Raw genomic sequence first — 25,157 nt, 5'->3', positions numbered from 1 at the left:
GGCGGGTGCAGTTCATGTCGACCCATAGGATACATACGGAGCTTTAAACTGATCTGAGAACAGAGCCTCGTTTTCAGACCTTCGCAGTTCCTGTCATGAATTTCGCTGCAGAAAGAGTTCTGGTTCACCCACAGACATAATTCAAACGGTTTTAGAAACTAGAGATTGTTTTCTATCCAATAGTAATAATAATATGCATATTGTACGAGCAAGAATTGAGTACGAGGCAGTTTAATAAACGATAAATGTCCAAGTTGAAACAGCACCCCCTGTAGTGTCAAGAGGTTTTTAACCAGGTAGGCCAGTTGAGAACAAGTTCTCATTTACAACTGCGACCTGGCCAAGATAAAGCAAAGCAGTGCGACAAAAACAACACAGAATTACACATGGGATAAACAAATTTACAGTCACTAACACAATAGAAAAATCTGTATACAGTGTGTGCAAATGAAGTAAGGAGGTAAGGCAATAAATAGGCCATAAGTAATTACAATTTAGCAATTAACACTGGAGTGATAAATGTGCAGATTAGGATGTGCAAGTAGAAATACTGGTGTGCAAAAGAGCAGAAAAACTAAAACAGATATGGGGATGAGGTTGGTAGTTGATTGGATGGGCTATTTACAGATGGGCTGTGTACAGCTGCAGCGATCGGGAAGCTGCTCTGACAGCTGATGCTTAAAGTTAGTGAGGGAGATATAAATCTCCAACTTCAGTGATTTTTGCAATTCGTTCCAGTCATTGGCAGCAGAGAACTGGAACGAAAGGCGGCCAAAGGTGTTGGCTTTGGGGATGACCAGTGAAATATACCTGCTGGAGCGCGTGCTATGGGTGGGTGTTGCTATGGAGACCAGTGAGCTGAGATAAGGCGGAGCTTTACCTAGCAGACTTAGATGACCTGGAGCCAGTGGGTTTGGGGACGAATATGTAGCGAGGACCAGTCAACGAGAGCGTACAGGTCACAGTGGTGGGTAGTATATGGGGCTTTGGTGACAAAATGGATGCCACTGTGATAGACTGCATCCAATTTGCCGAGTAGAGTGTTGGAGGCTATTTTGTAGCTATTACCGCAGAACGCGGCTTAGAGCGCACACTTCAAATCTATTGTGTTATGTCAATGGACAATGATCACGGCCCTACAGATCATCACAGGCCAATTATGCCATTAATATCTGGTTAAATTGTAACGAAATGACATGTACATATTTAGACAAACCTGAAAGTATGAAATATGAAACGTAATCATGATATCACACTGATTGAGATTATAGATTGAATAATTGATTGATTTATTTGCATTATCATGATTATGTTTATGATCCTAAGTGACTCAATCATGCTTCATATTGAATTCCTATTGAACTGAATTGCTGAATTACCTCATGTTAATAATAAGTGATTTTTATGATTTGACTTTTGTTATTCTGTTTCCTTTGTTATGCAGCACAGACAAACTACCCAGTAAATATATCACTTTGTGGTTAAAGGAATTCATTCTTCAGTGTCCTCCAATCTTCTGTCATCTGACCTGTGACCACCTGTTCACCTTCACTATTGTATGGCAACTGCTCTTCATCCGACCGTAAGGCGCTTCAGAGGGTAGCTTCCTGCCATCCTGGACCTAAATACTAGGCGTGTCAGAGGAAGGCCCAAAAAATGGTCTAAAACTCCAGTCACCCAAGTCAGACAGTTCTCTCTGCTACCGCACGGCAAACGGTACTAGAGCGCCAAGTCTAGGTCCAAAAGGCTGCTTAACAGCTTCTACCCCCAAGCCAATTAATCAAATGACCATCCGGACTTTTTACATTGACCCCCCTCCCCTCCCCCCTTTGTTTTTACACTGCTGCTACTCGTTGTTTATTATCTAAGCATAGTCACTTTACCCTTATCTACATGTACAAATTACCTCGACTAACCTGTACCCCCGCACATTGACTCGGTACCCCCTGTATATAGACTCGTTATTTTATTGTTACTTCTTATTAAAAAAATTGTACTTTCGTTTATTTAGTAGATATTTTCTTAACTCTATTTCTTGAACTGCGTTGTTGGTTAAGAGCTTGTAAGTAAGCATTTCAAGGTAAGGTCTACTACACCTGTTGTATTCGGCGCATGTGACCAATAACATTTTATTTGAAAGGAACTTTGGGATTTTTATCAGAGGCCCTTTAGCTACTTCTCCAGAGTCAGATGAACACATGGATAACATGTTTGTCTCTGTGCAGTTTGAAGGAAGTTGCTAACTAGCGCTAGTGCAATTGCTAACTAGTGTTAGCACAATGACAGCAAGTCTATGGATATCTGCTAGCATGTTAGCAGATACCCATAGACTTCCAGTCATTGTGCAAACACATTGGCTCGCAAAACTACCTCTAACTTCCTTCGTACTGGACACAGAGACATAAAAATGGCATCCACGAGTTGTCGAATGTAATATATCACACTAAAGCAGTTGGTGGTAATATATCACACTAAAGCAGTCGGTGGTAATATATCACACTAAAGCAGTCGGTGGTAATATATTCACACTAAAGCAATCTGGTGGGTAATATATCACACTTCAAGCAGTGGTGGGTAATATATCACACTGAAAGCAGTGGGTGGTAATATATCACACTAAAGCAGTCGGTGTAATATATCACACTAAAGCAGTCGGTGGTAAGTATATCACACTAAAGCAGTTGTGGAATATATTCACACTAAAAGCAGTCGGTGGTAATATATCACACTTAAAGCAATGTGGGTGGTAATATATCACACTAAAGCAGTCGGTGGTAATATCCACACTAAAGCCAGTCGGTGTAATATATCACACTAAAGCAGTTGGTGGTAATATATCACACTAAAGCAGTCGGGTGGGTAATATATATCCACGTAAAGCAGTGGGTGGTAATATATCACACTAAAGCAGGTGGGAATATATCACACTAAAGCAGTCGGTGGTAATATATCACACTAAAGCAGTCGGTGGTAATATATCACACTAAAGCAGTCTCGGTGGTATACATATCACACTAAAGCAGTCGGTGGTAATATATACAACTAAGATGTCGGTGGTAATATATCACACTAAGCAGTGGGTGGTAAATTATCACACTAAAGCAGTCGGTGGTAATATATCACACTAAAGCAGTCCGGTGGTAAGTATATATCAACTAAAGCAGTCGGTGGTAATATATCACACTAAAGCAGTCGGTGGTAATTATATCACACTAAAGCAGTCGGTGGTAATATATCACACTAAAGCAGTCGGTGGTAATATTCACACTAAAGCAGTCGGGTGGTAATAGATCACCACTAAGCAGTGCGGTGGTAATATATCACACTAAAGCAGTTGGTGGTAATATATCACACTAAAAGCTGTCGGTGGTAATATATCAACTATAAAGCAGTCGGTGGTAATATATCACACTAAAGCAGTGGGTGGAATATATCACACTAAAGCAGTCGGTGATAAATTATATCACACTAAAGCAGTCGCAGGTGGTAAATACACACTAAAGCAGTGGGTGGAATATATCACACTAAAGCAGTCGGTGGTAATATATCACACTAAAGCAGTCGGTGGTAATATATCACACTAAAGCAGTGGTGGTAATATATCACACTAAAGCAGTTGGTGGTAATATATCACACTAAAGCGTCGGTGGTAATATATCACACAAAGCAGTCGTGGGTAAATCACACTAAAGCAGTGGGGTGGTAATATATACACGTAAAGCAGTCGGTGTAATATATCACACTAAAGCAGTCGGTGGTAATATATCACACTAAAGCAGTGGGTGGTAATATATCACACTAAAGCAAGGTCGGTGGTAATATATCACCACTAAGCATGTGAATCGGTGGGATATAGCACACTAAAGCAGTCGGTGGTAATATATCACACTAAAGCAGTCGTGGTAATATACACACTAAAGCAGTCGTGTGGTAATATATCACACTAAAGCAGTTGGGGTAATATATCACACTAAAGCAGTCGGTGGTAATATATCACACTAAAGCAGTCGTCCGGTGGTAATATATCACACTAAAGCAGTCGGTGGTAATATATCACACTAAAGCAGTCGGTGGCTAATATATCACACTAAAGCAGTCGGTGGTAAGATTATCACACTAAAGCAGTCGGTGTAAATATCCACAATTAAAAGCAGTCAGTGGTAATATATCACACTAAAGCAGTCGGTGGTAATTATATCACACTAAAGCAGTCGGTTGGTAATATATCACACTTAAAAGCAGTCGGTGGTAAATATCACACTAAAGCAGTCGGTGGTAATATATCACACTAAAGCAGTGGTGGTAAATATCACACTAAAGCAGTGCGGTGGTTATACACACTAAAGCAGTCGGTGGTAATATATCACACTAAAGCAGTCGGTGGTAATATATCAACTTAAAGGCTGTCGGTGGTATATATCACACTAAAGCAGTCGGTGGTAATATATCACACTAAAGCAGTCGGTGGTAATATATCACACTAAAGCAGTCGGTGGTAATATATCACACTAAAGCAGTCAGTGGTAATATATCATACTAAAGCTGTCGGTGGTAATATATCACACTAAAGCAGTTGAACAGAATATATCTTAAGGAGTCGAACAGAATATACCTTACAAAACGAGTCAAAGCAAACTGGTACGATCAAGACGTAGGATACTATATGAATTGTATGCTATTGTACGACTGCTATTACATTGGTAGGCCAATGAAATGTAACCTAACGTGAAGTAACATATCATATTAAATGGAGTGGCAGGGATTTGAGTCAAATACGTTTTGCTCTGAGGCAAGGTTTCTCCCAGAGAAGTAAATGGTTCTAGTCCAGGTGTAGTCCCTGTAGCGGCAGGGTCATCTGAGTTGCTCCTTATATACACTCCCTCTCAAATCCCATCATAAACTGTAGTGGCTAGTGAAATCTGCCAGGGGAGGTTTTTGTGTTTTCATCAATGATTCACAGAGGTTTACACACGTAGGCACCTGGCTGTAGATTCTGCTGTGTCATGGTGCTTGGCTGGGTGCCCAGGCGTAGGAGGAGCAACGTATACATTTACAAAAGGTGTGATGGCTGATAGACCAGATCATTTATTACTTTGCAAGTCACCATTATACAAAAACAGGTTTAGACATTAGCCCTAACCCTCACCGTATATAACAGGTTTAGACATAGCCCTAACTATATATAACAGGTCGACTGAATACTGTTGTGTTCTAAATGAAACAGCTTTGTCCTGCCGCCTGACTGACGCAGAGGGGAACATAATCCTGTATTAGACATATACTGTAAACCTGTATTAGAGATGTTGGTAAATCCACAGATTGGAGGTAAATCAGACAGAAAACCATTCACAAAGCTCCAGGTCAATTACCTCCAGTTCAACCTATCCATTCTATCAATCAGAGGGGGGAAAAAACATTGTTTTCTAGGAATTCTGTCTCTCTCTATAAAAGTCTGGTTATACAACCTCGGTCTATCTAAACTTGATGATATTTGTCATTTAATGACACTTGAAACTGTGATCAATAACTGATATTGACTGTAATGGCACCCTGTAGAAAGGTGCATAAAGGTCAAATGTGATAGGAAGTCATATAATAATCATTTGTAGTCACTCTGGTGACGTCAACCATCTAATCTCTGAGTCAGTATTTATTTGTTACTGGTTATTATGATCAGTTTTAAATCACATTTACAGAAAACTAGAAACATGTGAAAGAGATATCAAATGTCTTTCACTTTATTTCTGAATCTATTTCTTACCGTTTCTCACATTATTTCTGTAGAAAGATGTATAAAAAGGTAAAACATTTGATAGGAAGTAATATAATAATCAGTAAGTATATTCACTCTGTTGATGTCAACCATCTAATCTCTTTGGATCAATATTTATTACTGATTATTATGATCCGTTTTAATAATCACATTTACAGAACTAGAAACAAAATATTAAATTGCCTGTTTTTCACTTTATTTGTTAATGTTTCTCACAACTCTGTCCATGTCAGATGTGATGAGATACACATTTACATACCACACACAAGTGGAGACCTGGACGACGGCACAGAACGGTTTGGAGAGATACTCCATAGTTTGAAGATTGAGGGTTGCGCTGTATATGGAATTTGGTATTTTATTAGGATCCCCATTAGCTGAAAGCAGCAGCTACTCTTCCTGGGGTACACACAAAACACAGAACACAGAACTACAACAACTTTTTAAAAGGCACACGTAGCCTACATATATATATAAATACATAGACACTATCTAGGTCATATAGTGGAAAAACATTGGGCTGTTAGGTGTTGCTTCATCAGTTTTTTTAAACCAGGTTTGCTGTTCATTTGAGTATAATGAGATGGGAGTTCCATGCAATAATGGCTCTATATATGTCATTTGTTCTTGAATTRTTTCTGGATTTAGGGACTGAAAAGACCCCTGGTGGCATGTCTGGTCAGTTAAGTTTGTGTGTCAGAGCTGTGTGCAAGTTGACTATGCAAACAATTTGGAATTTTCAATACATTTGTGAGGACAGAAGCTGGGAGACGAGAATCAAGTACAGGGAGTGAAACATTTAATAAATAACGAACATGCAACAAAACACGGACAGCGTCTGGACGGGAAACAAAACTACATTAATGCTGGCACTGGAAACAAACTGAGGAATAGACAGATATAGATGGGGCAATCAACAAAGTGAAGGAGTCCAGGTGAGTCCAATGGAGCGCTGATGCCCGTAATGATGGTAACAGGTGTGCGTAATGATGGGCAGCCTGTCTGCCAGAGAGGGGGAGAAGGTGTGACAACATTAAGGTTTCTTAAACAATAAGTGATGCAGTCAGTCGCTCCTAAACTCTTAGCCGAGAGAGACCTGTTTTGGGCCATCTGCAGCTTAAGTATGTCTTTCTTCGCAGCACTTGATCACATGACTGGACTATTATCGAGATAAGATAAAACTAGAGCCTGCAGGACTTTCTTTTTGGAGTGTGGTGTCAAAAAAGAAGAGCATCTCTTCACTATGGACAGACCTCTTCCCATCTTTACAACCATTGAATCTATATGTTATGTTCTTAGAGATGTTCAGGACCAGTTTATTACTTGCCATCCAGTCCAAAACTGACTGAAACTCCTTGTTAAGGGTTTCAGTTACTTCATTAGCTGTGGTTGCTGACATGTACAGTACCAATCAAAAGTTTGGACACACCTCATTCCAGGGTTTTAATTTATTTTTACTATTTTCTACATTGTAGAATAATAGGGTAGACAAACTATTAAATAACACATTTGGATTAGTAACCAAAAAAAAAAGTGTTAAACAAATCAAAACATTATTAATATGAGATTCTTCAAAGTTGCCACCATTTGCTTTGATCACAGCTTTGCACACTCTTGGCATTCTCTCAACCAGCTTCATGATGTAGTCACTTGGAATGCATTTCAATTAACAGGTGTGCCTTGTTAAAAGTTAATTTGTGGAATTTCTTTCCTTAATGCGTTTGAGCCAATCAGTTGTGCTGTGACAAGGTAGGCGTCGTACACAGAAGATATTATGGCAAGAACAGCTCAAATAAGCGAAGATAAATTACATCCATCATTACTTTAAAACATGGTTAGTCAGTATGGAACATTTCAAGGACTTTGAAGGTTTCTTCAAGTGCAGTTGCAAAACCCTTCAATAGCTATGATGAAACTGGCTCTCATTAGGACCACCACAGGAAAGGAAGACACAGAGTTAACTGCACCTCAGATTGCAGTCCAAATAAATGCTTCACAGAGTTCAAGTAACAGACTCAACATCAATTGTTCAGAGGCAACTACGTGAATCAGGCCTTCATGGTCGAATTGCTGCAAAGAAACCACTACTAAAGGACACCAATAAGAAGAGACTTGCTTGGGCCAAGAAAAATGAGCAATGAACATTAGACCGGTGGAAATCTGTTTGATGAGTCCAAATGTGAGATTTTTGGTTCCAACGTCCAATGTCTTTGTGAGAAGCAGAGTAGGTGAATGGATGATTTCTGCATGTGTGGTTCCCACCGTGAAGCATGGAGGAGGTGTGAGGGTGCTTCGCTGGTGATCCTGTCAGTGATTTATTTAGAATTCAAGGCACACTTAACCAGCATGGCTACCACAGCATTCTGCAGCGATACGCCATCCCATCTGGTTTGCACTATCATTTTCTTTTCTTCAACAGGACAATAACCCAAAACTCACCTCCAGGCTGTGTAAGGGCTATTTGACCAATGAGAGTGATGAAGTGCTGCATCAGATGACCTGGTCTCCAATCACCCGACCACAATCCAATTGAGATGGTTTGGGATGAGTTGGACCGCAGTGTGAAGGAAAAGCAGCCAACAAMTGCTCAGRATATGTGGGAACTCCTTCAAGACTGTTGGAAAAGCATTCCTCGTGAAGCTGGTAGAGAGAATGCCAAGAGTGTCCAAAGCTGTCATCAAGGGAAAGGGTGGCTACTTTGAAGAATTTGAAATATATCTTAATTATTTGGTTACTACATGATTCCATGTGTGTTATTTCATAGTTTTGATGTCTTCTCTATTATTCTACAATGTAGAAAAGAGTACAAATAAGGAAAACCCCTGGAATGAGTAGGTGTGTCCAAACTTTTGACTGGTACTGTATATGGTTGAATCGTCAGCATACATGGACACAGGCTTTGTTTAATGCTCGTGGCAGGTCATTGGTGTAACGTCCTGACCAGAGTTCCTATGTGTTTTGCTTGTTTAGTGTTGGTCAGGACGTGAGCTGGGTGGGAATTCTATGTTGTGTGTCTAGTTTGTCTGTGTCTGTGTCCAGCCTAATATGGTTCTCAATCAGAGGCAGCTGGTAATCGTTGTCCCTGATTGAGAATCATATATAGGAGGCTTGTTTTGTGTTGGGATTTTGGTGGGTGATTGTTACCTGTCTCTGTGTTTGTGTTCTGCACCAGATAGGTCTGTATCGGTTTTGCACATTTGTTATTTTGTATGTTGTTTGTAGTGTTTCACTTGTTCTTTTATTAAACATGTTGAACACTAGCCGCGCTGCACTTTGGTCCTCTCCTTCACGCCAGGAAGAAAGCTGTTACAATTGGTAAAAATAGAAAAGAGTAGAGGGCCTAGAGAGCTGTCCTGCGGTACACCACACCCTACATGTTTGACATTAGAGAGGCTTCCATTAAATAAAACCCTCTGAGTTTCAGATTGATAGCTCTGAATCTACAATATGGCAGAGGTTGAAAAGCCATAAAACAGGTTATGGTCAATCATATCAAAGGCTGCACTGAAATCTAACAGTACAGCTCCCACAATCTTCTTATTTTCTATCAACCAATCATCAGTCATTTGTGTCAGTGCAGTACATGTGTGCCCTTCTCTATAAGTGTGCTGAAAGTCGTAGTTTGTTTAGAGAGAAATAGCATTGTATTTGGTCAAACACCATTTTTTACAACAGTTTGCTAAGAGCTGGAAGCAAGCTGATAGGTCTGCTGTTAGAACCAGTAAAGGCCGCTTTACCACTCTTGGGTAGCYMGACTGATTTTGGCTTCCCTCCAGGCCTGAGGACAAAGACTTTCCTCTAGGCTCAGATTAAAGATATGACAGATAGCTGACTATGGCCACTCCTACCATACTCAGTAGTTTTCCATCTAAGTTGTAAATGGCAGGAGGTTTGTCATTATTGATCTGATAATGTTGTGTTGTCTGTTGTTTCCCATACAGCCATTCGTTTTGGACGGATGCCCCAGGCTGAGAAGGAGAAGCTCCTAGCTGAGTTCTCCACTGACATGGACATCATGCACCCTGAGGCTGCCGACCTGAGGAGCCTGGCCAAGCTGCTGCTGGAGTCCTATCTCAAATACTTCCCCCTCACTAAGGCCAAGGCCAGGGCCATCCTGTCTGGAAAGACTGGGGATAACGCGGTATGGACCAGACCTATCATGGCACAGTAGCTACTAGCTATTCCCTATCAGTCACAACCATACTAACATGGCACAGTAGCTATTCGCTATCACACCATGTGATGATAGGTGGTGGGCCGACATCCAAGTTGAGATATCTGCCATGCAGAGATGCATGTTGCCACACAGACATACCTGTCCTTCAGCAGGTGTGGACCCTAGTCGACACACTAAGAGACTAGTCAGTGGAAATTCAGGTTTCAGTCACATGGGTGGTGCTTGCAGAAATACTTTTCTTACTAGGCAAAAGAGTTTCAGGTTGATGTCCTGTCCACACTAATAAAACATGGAGTAGAAAGTTATGCCAGAGTACAGTCGAAATGTCACAAACGTCGTCAGGGAAATGACCAGACCAAGGTGCAGCGTGGTGAGCATACATTTTCTTTATTTAAAAATGTCGCCAACAAAACAAGACACAATAAAAATGAACGTGAAGCTTACTAGGGCTATACAGGCCACTAACAAAGACAACTACCCACAACTAAGGTGGCAAAACAGGCTACCTAAGTATGATTCCCAATCAGAGACAACGATCAACAGCTGCCTCTGATTGGGAACCACACTCGGCCAAACACAAAGAAATACAACACATAGAATGCCCACCCCACATCACACCCTGACCTAACCAAATAGAGAAATAAAACGGCTCTCTCAGGTCAGGCTGTGACACGAAAGTTATGCCAGCACAGTAGAATGTTATGGCAGAGAACAGTAGAACATCATGACAGAATACTGTAGAGTGTTATGACAGAGTACATTATAGGTTTTTAGAAATTGTAATTTTGTTCCATTTCAAACATTCCATTCACAGCTGGGGGCAAGCGTAGCCTGCTCCAATGCATTGCAGTGCAGAAACAGAGCTGGATTACACCTTTCTCTCTCAACATTGGCCACCACCAATTGGAGATTTAAGTGACATAAAAATGTACTATACCTGACAAGTATGTGTGGTTTAGGTTAATTGTCCATCCTTTATGAGCTCTGTTTGTCAAGCAGCAGCAGGTGGCATTTCAAATCAAATCGTGTTTGTCACATAAACCGACTACAACATTACAGTGAAATGCTTAATTACAAGCCTTTAAAACAACAATGCTTTAACACTTATTTTTAAAACTTAAATAAAAAAATAAACAYCAGCAGTAAAATAACAATAGCGAGGCTATATACAGGAGGTACAGAGTCAATGACTATGCATAGATTATAAAACAGTCAGTAGCCGCAGTGTAAAAGAGGGGTCTGGGTAGCCCTTTGATTAGCTGTTCAGGAGTCTTATGGCTTGGGGGTAGAAGCTGATTAGAAGCCTCTTGGACCTAGACTTGGCACTCCGGTACCGCTTGCCGTGGGTAGCAGAGAGAACAGTCTATGTCTAGGGTGGTTGGCGTCTTTGACAATTTTTATGGCCTTCCTCTGACACTGCCTGGTATAGAGGTCCTGGATGGCAGGAAGCTTGATGTACTGCCCTGTAAATTAGTTGTAACATTTATTTGACCACCAGTCAGTGGTTTTAGTGGAGATGGAGATCTCTTTGCCCGACAGAAGGCACATCGAACGCTCTGCACCGTATTGTGACATTTATTGATAACCCATGTTATGACAGAGTACAGTAGAATATACAGTACAATGGAATAGAACGGTAAAACAAGAGGCCACATTCTGATACATGTCAAATGTTTTGAGTTGATAGAGTTGACCAGAGGAAGCATGGCAGGAAACAGCAGCATGTTATTTAACAAACTAGCTAGCAGAGTAAACCCTCAGTCTGACCTCTGATCTGTGTTTTAGTTCCAGCATCATGGCCTTGCAGATCTCACTCCTCTCCTCCCTCTACATTTTAGTCATTTAGCAGACACTCACACACAGCAACTTAGTTCATCAAATTTCTGCCCTGCTAGAGCTGCCCCGATCAAATGTAAGTGATGTTATTGTGAAGTGGAAACGTCTAGGAGCAACAACGGCTCAGCCACGAAGTGGTAGGCCACAAGCTCACAGAACGGGACCAGCGCGTGCTCAAGCGCGTAGCGCGTTAAAATCGTCTGTCCTCAGTTGCAGCACTCACTACCGAGTTCCAAACTGCTTCTGGAAGCAAAGTCAGCACAATAACTTTGTCGGGAGCTTCATGAAATGGGTCATCATATCTGACCAGCCGCACACACGCCTAAGATTACAATGCGCAATGCCAAGCGTCGGCTGGAGTGGTGTTAAGCTCGTCGCTATTGGACTCTACAGCAGTGAAAATGCATTCTCTGGAGTGATGAATGATGCTTCACCATCTGGCAGTCCGGCGGACTAATCTGGGTTTGACAGATGCCAGGAGAACACTACATGCCCAAAGGCATAGTGCCAACTGTAAAGCTTGGTGGATGAGGAATAATGGACTGGGGATGTTATTCATGGTTCGTGCTAGGCCCCTTTATTCCAGTGAAGGGGAATCTTAACGCTACAGCATACAATGACATTTAGACAATTCTGTGCTTCCAACTTTCTGGCAACAGTTTGGGGAAGGCCCTTTCTTGTTTCAGCATGACAATGCCCCCGTGCACAAAGCGAGGTCCATACAGAAATGGTTTGTTGAGATCAGTGTGGAATAACTTGACTGGCCTGCACAGAGCCCTGACCTCAACCCCATCGAACACCTTTGGGATMAATTGGAACGCTGACTGCGAGCAAGGCCTAATCGCCCAACATCAGTGCCCGACCTCACTAATGCTCTTGTGACTGAATGGAAGCAAGTCCCCTCAGCAATGTTCCAACATCTAGTGGAAAGCCTTCCCAGAGGAGTGGAGGCTGTTATAGCAGCAATGTTCCAACATCTAGTGGAAATCCTTCCCAGAAGAGTGGAGGCTGTTATAGCAGTAAAGGGGGGAACAACTCCATATTAATACCCGTGATTTTGGAATGAGATGTTTGACAAGCAGATGTCCACATACTGTTGGTCATGTAATGTAGCTAGGTTGGACAACCACATAATCAGTCATAGAAAGTACATTTTTCCTCAATGAAGTAGCTATCAGAAAAGTCAGTGCTACTAGGGGGAAACGTCAGTACTATCAGGGGAAACGTCAGTACTATTAGGGGGAAACGTCAGTACTATTAGGGGGGAAAAGTTAGTACTATTAGGGGGGAAAAAGTTAGTACTATTAGGGGGGAAAAGTATTACTATTTAGGGGGGAAAAGTTAGTACTATTAGGGGAAAAGTTAGTAGCTCATTGGGGAAAGTCAGTACTAGTAGGGGGGGAAAGTCAGTACTATTAGGGGGAAAAGCCAGTACTATTAGGGGGAAAAGCCAGTACTATTAGGGGGAAAAGCCAGTACTAGTAGGGGGAAAAAGTCAGTACTAATAGGGGGGAGAAGTCAGTACTAGTAGGGGGAAAAGCCAGTACTAGTAGGGGAAAAAGCCAGTACTAGTAGGGGGGGGGGAGTCAGTACTAGTAGGGGGGGAAAGTCAGTACTAGTAGGGGGGGAAAGTCAGTACTAGTAGGGGGAAAAGTCAGTACTATTAGGGGGAAAAGTCAGTACTAGTAGGGGGGAAAGTCAGTACTATTGGGGGAAAAAGCCAGTACTAGTAGGGGGGGGAAGTCAGTACTAGTGGGGGAAAAGTCAGTACTAGTAGGGGGGAAAAGTCAGTACTATTAGGGGGAAAAGTCAGTACTAGTAGGGGAAAAGTCAGTACTAGTAGGGGGGGAAAAGTCAGTACTAGTAGGGGGAAAGTAGTACTAGGTAGGGGGGAAAGTCAGTACTAGTAGGGGGAAAAGTCAGTACTAGTAGGGGAGAAAAGTCAGTACTAGTAGGGGAGAAAAGTCAGTACTAGTAGGGGAGAAAGTCAGTACTATTAGGGGGAAAAGTCAGTACTAGTAGGGGGAAAAGTCAGTACTAGTAGGGGGGAAAAGTCAGTACTAGTAGGGGGGAAAAGTCAGTACTAGTAGGGGGGAAAGTCAGTACTAGTAGGGGGAAAAGCCAGTACTAGTAGGGGGAAAAGTCAGTACTAGTAGGGGGGAAAAGCCAGTACTAGTAGGGGGAAAAGTCAGTACTGTAGGGGGGAAAAGCCAGTACTAGTAGGGGGAAAAGCCAGTACTAGTAGGGGGAAAAGCCAGTACTAGTAGGGGGGGGGGGGGGCAGTACTAGTAGGGGGGGGGGGAAGCCAGTACTAGTAGGGGGGAAAGTCAGTACTAGTAGGGGGGAAAGTCAGTACTAGTAGGGGGGGAAAGTCAGTACTAGTAGGGGGAAAAGTCAGTACTATTGGGGAAAAGTCAGTACTATTAGGGGGAAAAGTCAGTACTAGTAGGGGGAAAGTCAGTACTAGTAGGGGGGAAAGTCAGTACTAGTAGGGGGGAAAAGTCAGTACTAGTTAGGGGGAAAGTCAGTACTAGTAGGGGGAAAAGTCAGTACTAGTAGGGGGGGAAAGTCAGTACTAGTAGGGGGAGAAAAGTCAGTACTAGTAGGGGAGAAAAGTCAGTACTAGTAGGGGAGAAAAGTCAGTACTAGTAGGGAGAAAAGTCAGTACTAGTAGGGGAGAAAAGTCAGTACTATTAGGGGGAAAAGTCAGTACTAGTAGGGGGAAAAGTCAGTACTAGTAGGGGGGAAAAGTCAGTACTAGTAGGGGGGGGGAAAGCCAGTACTAGTAGGGGGGGAAGCCATACTAGTAGGGGGGGGGGAAGCCAGTACTAGTAGGGGGGAAAAGTCAGTACTAGTAGGGGGAAAAGTCAGTACTAGTAGGGGGAAAGTCAGTACTAGTAGGGAGAAAAGTCAGTACTAGTAGGGGAGAAAAGTCAGTACTAGTAGGGGGGAAAAAGTCAGTACCAGTAAGTGGAAATAGTCAGTACCAGTAAGGGGGGGAAAAGTCAGTACTAAACTCAGCCAAATTAGGGTTATGTTAGGGTTAGGGTTATATTACGGTTATGTTAGGTTAATATTAGGTTATATTAGGGTTAGGGTTATGTTAGGGTTATATTAGGGCTATATTGGGTTAGGGTTATATTAGGGTTAGGGTTATGTTAGGGTTATATTAGGGTTGGGGTTATGTTGGGTTATGTTAGGGTTATATTAGGCTTGTATTATGGTTAGGTACGTATGGGTTAGGGTTATAAACTCATCAAAAAAAGAAACGTCCTCATTGTCAACTGCGTTTATTTTCAGCAAACTTAACGTGTAAATATTTGTATGAACATAACAAGATTCATCAACTGAGACATAAACTGAACAAGTTCCACAGACATGTGACTAACAGAAATGTAATAATGTGTCCCTGAACAAAGGGGGTCAAAAGCAAGTCGTATCTGGTGTGGCCACCAGCTGCATTAAGTCCATTAAGATCCAACAGATCCCAGACGTGCTCAATGGGATTGAGATCCGGACTCTTCGCTGGCCATGGCAGAACCTGACATTCCTGTCTTGCAGGAAATCATGCACAGAATGAGCAGTATGGCTGGTGGCATTGTCATGCTGAGGGTCATGTCAGGATGATCCTGCAGGAAGGGTACCACATGAGGGAGGAGGATGTCCACGACTCGTCAGTGAAGAGCACTTTTTGCCAGTCCTCTCTGGTCCAGCGCACAGTGTGTTTGTGCCCATAGGCGACGTTGTTGCCGGTGATGTCTGGTGAGGACCTGCCTTACAACAGACCTACAAGCCCTCAGTCCAGCCTCTCTCAGCCTATTGCGGACAGTCTGAGCACTGATGGAGGGATTGTGTGTTCCTGGTGTACTTGGGCAGTTGTTGTTGCCATCCTGTACCTGTCCCGCAGGTGTGATGTTTGGATGTACCGATCCTGTGCAGGTGTTGTTACACGTGCTCTGCCACTGCGAGGACGATCAGCTGTCCGTCCCATCTCCCTGTAGCGCTGTCTTAGGCGTATCACCAGTACGGGCATTGCAATTTATTGCCCTGGCCACATCTGCAGTCCTCATGCCTCCTTGCAGCATGCCTAAGGCACGTTCACGCAGATGAGCAGGGACCTGGCATCTTTCTTTTGGTGTTTTGAGTCAGTAGAATGGCCTCTTTAGTGTCCTAAGTTTTCATAACTGTGACCTTAATTTCCTACCGTCTGTAAGCTGTTAGTGTCTTAATGACCGTTCCACAGGTGCATGTTCATTAATTGTTTATGGTTCATTGAACAAGCATGTGAAACAGTGTTTAAACCCTTTACAATGAAGATCTGTGAAGTTATTTGGATTTTTACGAATTATCTTTGAAAGACAGGATCCTGAAAGGGGGCATTTATTTTTTTGCTGAGTAGGGGGAAATTCAGTTCTAGTAGGGGGGAAAGTCAGTACTAGTGGGTGGGGGGAGGGGAGGGGTGCTGTGGATTATTTAAGTACTCTTTGAAGAGGTAGATTTTCAGATGTTTTTGAAAAAATAGGCAGGGACTCTGTTGTTTTAGCTTCAGGGGGAAGCTGGTTCCGCATTGGGGTGCCAGGTCATAAAAGAGCATTGACTGGGCTGAGCGGGAGCTGCCCTCCCGTAGAGGTGGGAGGCCAAGAGACCAGGGTGGCAGAACAGACTACCCAGGTTGGAGTATAGGGTTTGATAATATCCTGAAGGTAGGAGGGGCAGTTCCTCTTGCTGCTCCGTAGGCAAGTATCATGGTCTATAGTGGATGTGAGCTTCGACTGGAAGCTAGTGAAGTGTGCAGAGGAGCGGGGTGACATGGGAGAACTTGGAAGGTTGAACACCAGATCTGGTGGCAGTGTTCTGAATAAGTTGCAGGGGTTTGATGGCTCATGTTATGTTTTGTCTCCAGATAGTCATCATGTTATAACAGGGTGTTGTCTCCAGATAGTCATCATGTTATGACAGGGTGTTGTCCCAGATAGTCCATCATGTTATAACAGGGTGTTGTCTCCAGATAGTCATCATGTTATAACAGGGTGTGTCTCCAGGTAGTCATCATGTTATAACATGGTGTTGTCTCCAGATAGTCATCATGTTATAACATGGTGTTGTTCTCCAGATAGTCATCATGTTATGACAGGGTGTTGTCTCCAAATAGTCATCATGTTATAACAGGTGTTGTCTCCAGATAGTCATCATGTTATAACAGGGTGTTGTCATCATGTTATAACAGGGTGTTGTCTCCAGGTAGTCATCATGTTATGACAGGGTGTTGTCTCCAGATAGTCATCATGTTATGACAGGGTGTTGTCTCCAGATAGTCATGTTATAACAGGGTGTTGTCTCCAGATAGTCATCATGTTATAACAGGGTGTTGTCTCCAGATAGTCATCATGTTTATAACATGGTGTTGTTCCCAGATAGTCATCATGTTATAACAGGGTGTTGTCTCCAGATAGTCATCATGTTATAACAGGGTGTTGTCTCCAGATAGTCATCATGTTATGACAGGGTGTTGTCTCCAGATAGTCATCATGTTATAACAGGGTGTTGTCATCATGTTATAACAGGGTGTTGTCTCCAGTAGTCATCATGTTAATGACAGGGTGTTGTCTCCAGATAGTCATCATGTTATGACAGGGTGTTGTCTCCAGATAGTCATCATGTTATAACAGGGTGTTGTCTCCAGATAGTCATCATGTTATAACAGGGTGTTTGTCTCCAGATAGTCATCATGTTATAACATGGTGTGTCTCCAGATAGTCATCATGTTATAACAGGGTGTTGTCTCCAGATAGTCATCATGTTATGAACAGGGTGTTGTCTCCAGGTAGTCATCATGTTATGACAGGGTGTTGTCTCCAGATAGTCATCATGTTATAACAGGGTGTTGTCTCCAGATAGTCATCATGTTATAAGACAGGGTGTTGTCTCCAGATAGTCATCATGTTATAACAGGGTGTTGTCTCCAGATAGTCATCATGTTATAACATGGTGTTGTCTCCAGATAGTCATCATGTTATGACAGGGTGTTGTCTCCAGATAGTCATCATGTTATAACATGGTGTTGTCTCCAGATAGTCATCATGTTATAACAGGGTGTTGTCTCCAGATAGTCATCATGTTATAACAGGGTGTTGTCTCAAGATAGTCATCATGTTATAACATGGTGTTGTCTCCAGATAGTCATCATGTATAACAGGGTGTTGTCATCATGTTATAAACGGGTGTTGTCTCCAGTAGTCTTCATGTTATGACAGGGTGTGTGTCTCCAGATAGTCATCATGTTATAACAGGGTGTTGTCTCCAGATAGTCATCATGTTATGACAGGGTGTTGTCTCCAGATAGTCATCATGTTATAAACAGGGTGTTGTCATCATGTTATAACAGGGTGTTGTCTCCAGTAGTCATCATGTTATGACAGGGTGTTGTCTCCAGATAGTCATCATGTTATGACAGGGTGTTGTCTCCAGATAGTCATCATGTTTATAGCAGGGTGTTGTCTCCAGATAGTCATCATGTTATAACAGGGTGTTGTCTCCAGATAGTCATCATGTTATAACATGGTGTTGTCTCCAGATAGTCATCATGTTATAACAGGGTGTTGTCTCCAGAATAGTCATCATGTTATAACATGGTGTTGTCTCCAGATAGTCATCATGTTATGACAGGGTGTTGTCTCCAGATAGTCATCATGTTATAACAGGGTGTTGTCTCCAGATAGTCATCATGTTATAACTGGTGTTGTCTCCAGATAGTCATCATGTTATAACATGGTGTTGTCTCCGAATAGTCATCATGTTATAACATGGTGTTGTCTCCAGATAGTCATCATGTTATGACAGGGTGTTGTCTCCAGATAGTCATCATGTTATAACAGGGTGTTGTCTCCAGATAGTCATCATGTTATGACAGGGTGTTGTCTCCAATAGTCATCATGTTATGACAGGGTGTTGTCTCCAGGTAGTCATCATGTAATACAGGGTGTTGTCTCCAGATAGTCATCATGTTATAACAGGGTGTTTGTCTCCAGATAGTCATCATGTTATAACAGGGTGTTGTCTCCAGATAGTCATTATGTTATAACAGGGTGTTGTCTCCAGATAGTCATCATGTTATGACAGGGTGTTGTCTCCAGATAGTCATCATGTTATGACAGGGTGTTGTCTCCAGATAGTCATCATGTTATACAGGGTGTTGTTCCAAATAGTCATCATGTTATACAGGGTGTTGTCTCCAGATAGTCATCATGTTATAACAGGGTGTTGTCTCCAGATAGTCATCATGTTATAACAGGGTGTTGTCTCCAGATAGTCATTATGTTATACAGGGTGTTGTCTCCAGATAGTCATCATGTTATGACAGGGTGTTGTCTCCAGATAGTCATCATGTTATGACAGGGTGTTGTCTCCAGATAGTCATCATGTTATAACAGGGTGTTGTCTCCAAATAGTCATCATGTATAACAGGGTGTTGTCTCCAGATAGTCTCTGTTATAACAGGGTGTTGTCTCCAGATAGTCATCATGTTTAACAGGGTGTTGTCTCCAGATAGTCATCATGTTATGACAGGGTGTTGTCTCCAGATAGTCATCATGTTATAACAGGGTGTTGTCTCCAGATAGTCATCATGTTATAACAGGGTGTTGTCTCCAGATAGTCATCATGTTATAACAGGGTGTTGTCTCCAGATAGTCATCATGTTATGACAGGGTGTTGTCTCCAGATAGTCATCATGTTATGACAGGGTGTTGTCTCCAGATAGTCATCATGTTATGACAGGGTGTTGTCTCCAGATAGTCATCATGTTTATGACAGGGTGTTGTCTCCAGATAGTCATCATGTTATGACAGGGTGTTGTCTCCAGATAGTCATCATGTTATGACAGGGTGTTTGTCATCATGTTATAACATGGTGTTGTCTCCAGATAGTCATCATGTTATACAGGGTGTTGTCTCCAGATAGTCATCATGTTATGACAGGGTGTTGTCTCCAGATAGTATCATGTATGACAGGGTGTTGTCTCCAGATAGTCATCATGTTATGACAGGGTGTTGTCTCCAGATAGTCATCATGTTATGACAGGGTGTGTCTCCAGATAGTCATCATGTTATGACAGGGTGTTGTCATCATGTTATAACAGGTGTTGTCTCCAGATAGTCATCATGTTATGACAGGGTGTTGTCTCCAGATAGTCATCATGTTATGCAGGGTGTTGTCTCCAGATAGTCATCATGTTATAACAGGGTGTTGTCTCCAGATAGTCATCATGTTATGACAGGGTGTTGTCTCCAGATAGTCATCATGTTATAACAGGGTGTTGTCTCCAGATAGTCTCATGTTTATAACAGGGTGTTGTCTCCAGATAGTCATCATGTATAACAGGGTGTTGTTCCAGATAGTCATCATGTTATAACAGGGTGTTGTCATTATGTTATAACAGGGTGTTGTCTCCAGATAGTCATCATGTTATGACAGGGTGTTGTCTCCAGATATCATCATGTTATGACAGGGTGTTGTCTCCAGATAGTTCATGTTATGACAGGGTGTTGTCTCCAGATAGTCATCATGTTATGACAGGGTGTTGTCTCCAGATAGTCATCATGTTATGACAGGGTGTTGTCCTCCAGATAGTCATCATGTTATGACAGGGTGTTGTCTCCAGATAGTCATCATGTTATGACGGGGTGTTGTTCTAGGGAGTTTTTCCTAGCCAACTCTAGGGAGTTTTTCCTAGCCACCGTGCTTCTACACCTGCATTGCTTGCTGTTTGGGGTTTTAGGCTGGGTTATGTGTTATGACAGGGTGTTTCCTTGCCTCCAAATAGTCGGCATGTTTCACAGTAATGTGCTTGATTTTTGTTTGTTTGTTGTCTCTCTGCAGCCGTTTGTAATCCATGACATGAAGTCTCTTCAGGAAGGAGAGAGGTTTATCAACTGCAGGCAGATGCCCATCCATGTTGTCCAGGAGACCAGGACTGATGCTGGGCCTGAGGCTGGGACTGGGACTGGAGCTGGCTGTGGTCTAGGTATTATCATGTTTTTACCATTTTTACTGTGAATGTTTTCCCTGTACCATTTTGTCTCCTATTTATCTTTTCTTTTTTTGTAGAGTGGTTAGTTACCATTCTACACTGAACAAAAATATACACTCAACATGCAACAATTTAAAATATTTTACTGAGTTACAGTTCATGTAAGGAAATTAGTCAATTGAAATAAATGCATTAGTCCCTTATCTATGGATTTCCCATGACTGGGAATACAGATATGCATCAGTTGGTCACAGATACCTTAAAAAAATAGATAGGGGAGTTGATTGTGACCTGTGGAATGTTGTCCCACTCCTCTTCAATGGGTGTTCGAAGTATCTGGATATTGGCGGGAACTGGAATACACATCAATCCAGAGCATCCCAAACATGCTCAATGGGTGACATGTCTGGTGAGTATGCAGGACATGGAAGAACTGGGACATTTTCAGCCTCCAGGAATTGTGTACAGATCCTTGCGACATGGGGCCATATATTATCATGCTTAAACATGAGCTGATGGCGGTGGATGTATGGCACGACAATAGGCCTCACGGTATCTCTGTACATTCAAATTGCCTTTGATAAAATCCAATTGTGTTCGTTGTCCGTAGCTTATGCCTGCCCATACCATAACCTCACCGCCACCATAGGGCACTCTGTTCACAACGTTGACATCAGCAAACCGCTTGCCCACACGAGCCATCTGCCTGGTACAGTTGAAACCGGGATTCATCCGTTAAGAACACACTTCTCCAGCTTTCCAGTGGCCATCAAAGGTGAGCATTTGCCCACTGAAGTCAGTTACGACGCCGAACTTCAGTCAGGTCAAGACCCTTGTGAGGACGACGAGTGCGCAGATGAGCTTTCCTGAGACTGTTTCTAACAGTTTGTGTAGAACTTATTTGTGCAAACTCAGTTTCATCAGCTGTCCGGTGGCTGGTCTGAGACTATCCCGCAGGTGACAAAGCCAGATGTGAAGGTCCTGGGCTGGTATGGTTACACGTGGTCTGAAGTTGTGATGCCGGTTGGACGTACTGCCAAATTCTCAAAACCAACATTGGAGATGGCATATGGTAGAGAAATTAAGATTCAATTCTCTGGCAACAACTCTGGTTTCTGACATTCCTGCAGTCAGCATGCCAATTGCATGCTCTCTCAAAACTTAAGATGTCTGTGGCATTGTGTTGTGTGACAAAACTGCACATTTTAGTGGCTTTTTGTTMTCCCAGCACATGTGCACCTGTGTAATGATCCTGCTGTTAAATTAGCTTCTTGATATGCCACACCTTTTTGTGCATATGGAACATTTTGAGGGTCTTTTATTTCATCTCATGAATCATGGGACCAACACTGTACATGTTGTTTCTATTTTTGTTCAGTGTATATAAAATAACACTGAACAAATATGATTTGCTGCAGGTGGATGTCTGGCAGTGAGTGAAGGCCTGGCTGTAGGTGGAGGTCTAGGTGGAGGTGTTGGTCTGGTCCAGGAGCCCACTGACGAGGTGCAGCTCAGGTTCTTCTACAGCTGTCAGTCGCGCTCCGCTGAGGCCGTCCGAGAGGTCACAGAGTTCGCTAAGAGCATCCCTGGCTTCGTGGGATTGGACCTGAATGATCAGGTGACTCTGCTGAAGTACGGCGTCATCGAGGTCCTCATCATCATGTGGGCTCCGCTCATGAACAAAGATGGTACACTGATCTCCTATGGACAGATTTTCATGACGAGAGAGTTCCTGAAGAGCCTGAGGAAACCCTTCTGTGATATGATGGAACCCAAGTTTGAGTTCTCTGTTAAGTTCAACACCCTGGAGCTGTATGACAGTGATATGGCACTCTTCCTCGCCGTCATCATCCTCAGTGGAGGTTAGTATTGTAATATTATTATCATCATTATATAATGACAACCACCTCAATTGAGGTGGGTGGGGCTTAGCTATCATCCTCAGTGGAGGTGGGTGAGGTTTGCCATCATCCTCAGTGGAGGTGGGTGAGGTTTGCCATCATCCTCAGTGGAGGTGGGTGGGGTTTGCCATCATCCTCAGTGGAGGTGGGTGGGGTTTGCCATCATCCTCAGTGGAGGTGGGTGGGGTGTTGCATCCACCCTCAATGGAGGTGGGTGGGTTTAGTTATCATCCTCAATGGCGGTAGGTGTGGCTTAGCTATCATCCTCAGCAGAGGTTTTGGGGCTTTACAGTCTAGAAAAGCTGTAAAAGCTTCTCTGCAACTCATCCCCCCACACCCCAAATCTAATGACAACACTTAAAAGTTGTACATTTAGATTTTTACATCGACAAATAACCTTAAATTCATTACATTTTGACCATCACATAAGTGGAGTTGGCAGCATACTACATAGTAGAGTTGGCAGCATACTACACAAGTGAGTTGCAGCATACAACACAAGTGAGTTGGCAGCATACTCCACAAGTGGAGTTGGCAGCATACTACATAAGTGGAGTTTGGCAGCATACTACACAAGTGGAGTTGGCAGCATACTACACAAGTGGAGTTGGCAGCATACTACACACAAGTGGAGTTGGCAGCATACTCCACAAGTGGAGTTGGCAGCATACTAACAAGTGGAGTTGGCAGCATACTACATAAGTGGAGTTGGCAGCATACTACACAAGTGGAGTTGGCAGCATACTACACAAGTGGAGTTGGCGCATACTACACAAGTGGAGTTGGCAGCATACTACACAAGTGGAGTTGGCAGCATACTACACAAGTGGAGTTGGCAGCATACTACACAAGTGGAGTTGGCAGCATACTACACAAGTGGAGTTGGCAGCATACTCCACAAGTGGAGTTGGCAGCATACTACACAAGTGGAGTTGGCAGCATACTACACAAGTGGAGTTGGCAGCATACTACACAAGTGGAGTTGGCAGCATACTACACAAGTGGAGTTGGCAGCATACTACATAAGTGGAGTTGGCAGCATACTCACATAAGTGGAGTTGGCAGCATTCTACATAACTGAAGTGGGCATTATTTTGCATATAGTAAGTGAAGGTGGCAGCATACTACATAAGTGGATTGAAGTTAGATGGCGCCGACGGGAGATGGCAGTATTGCGACTAGCTCTTAGAAAACGTTGCGGTATTAAGTTTTTTATGTACTATTTATACATTAGTAGCTCAGGAAATGTTTTGTGTCATTACATACAGCCGGGAAGAACTATTAGGTATTGAGATCGGCAGTAACTCACCAAAACTACCAGCATAACGACCAGGACTTCCCTGGAGCAGATCCTTTGTACACTCTCCCCAGAGCAATTTAACTTATTCCAGAGGCCGACCCAAAACAGGGGAGAGGCACTGCAGGCGGCCTGCTGGTTCGACTTTAGAGGCGCGCACACCACAACCGCCTCCGAATTATTACTCGCTAATGTTCATTCTTTGGATAACTAAGTTGATGAGCTTAGAGCAAGGTTACTTTCGAGAGACATCGTGGCCTGTAACACATACCTTGTTTCGTGGAAACATGGCTCTCTCGGGATACTCTTTCGGAGTCGGTAAAGCCAGCAGGATCTCAGTACATCACGCAGACTGGAATAAATATCTCTCATAGAAGCAGAAGGGCGGAGGGTGTCTGTCATGATTAATGACATGGTGTAATTCTAGGAACATACAGGAGCTTAAGTAATTTTGTTCACCCGACAATAGCACCTCACAATTAAATGCCGACCATATTATCTCCCAAGAGAATTAACCTTTTCTCAATATAGGTGGTGCTGTTTCAACGTTACCATTTATCGTTCCCAAATTAAACTGCCTCTACTCCAATTCTTGCTCGTACAATATGCATATTATTATTACTATTGATAGAAAACAATCTCTAGTTTCTAAACCGTTTGAATTATGTCTGTGGTGAAACAGAACTCTTTCTGCAGCGAAATTCATGACAGGAACTGCGAAGGTCTGAAAAACGAGGCTCTGTTCTCAGATCAGTTTAAGCTCTGTATGTATCCTATGGGTCGACATGAACTGCACGCGCCTTCCCCTGGATGTCAGTAACCAATGAGAATTGGAATGGAGTTTCTACGTAGATCTCAGACCTTATAAAGCCCAAGGAACGAAGGGAGCTCTCTTTTTGACGTTCGTCATGACGCAAGCAAGACCTCAGGATGGCATTTTGAAACGCTCAGTTATCGGCTTAGATATAATCCGTCTGTAATTTAATTCGATATAGGTGTTAGAAACATCATAACGAAGTTATTTTAAAACCGAGTTATATCAGTTTATGCGAGTATATTTTGCAATTTTCGGAATTTCCTTAGTATTGCGTTTTGAACATTTGGGCATGTCTGCGCCACATAGCTTTATGTTAGCTGCTAATTCA

The 25,157-nt window shown here is 42.7% G+C and overlaps 1 protein-coding gene across 3 annotated transcripts in view; it reads left to right on the top strand.

Moving 5' to 3' along the window:
* The window catches only part of pparg (peroxisome proliferator-activated receptor gamma), a 55,124-nt gene that overhangs the window by 10,660 nt on the left and 19,307 nt on the right, over positions 1-25,157 (top strand). For all 3 annotated transcript variants that reach the window (XM_070438548.1, XM_024136769.2, XM_070438549.1), the window contains exons 4-6: positions 9,715-9,914; positions 20,664-20,808; positions 22,233-22,676. In XM_070438548.1, the coding sequence (XP_070294649.1) occupies positions 9,715-9,914; positions 20,664-20,808; positions 22,233-22,676 (789 nt within the window). The remainder of the gene's footprint in view (positions 1-9,714; positions 9,915-20,663; positions 20,809-22,232; positions 22,677-25,157) is intronic.

This window comes from Salvelinus sp. IW2-2015, unplaced genomic scaffold (genome assembly GCF_002910315.2).
Source record: "Salvelinus sp. IW2-2015 unplaced genomic scaffold, ASM291031v2 Un_scaffold1010, whole genome shotgun sequence".
Classification (NCBI taxonomy): Eukaryota; Metazoa; Chordata; class Actinopteri; order Salmoniformes; family Salmonidae; genus Salvelinus; species Salvelinus sp. IW2-2015.
Note: the sequence above shows the minus strand (reverse complement) of the source record. Positions and strands in the feature narration are given on the sequence as shown.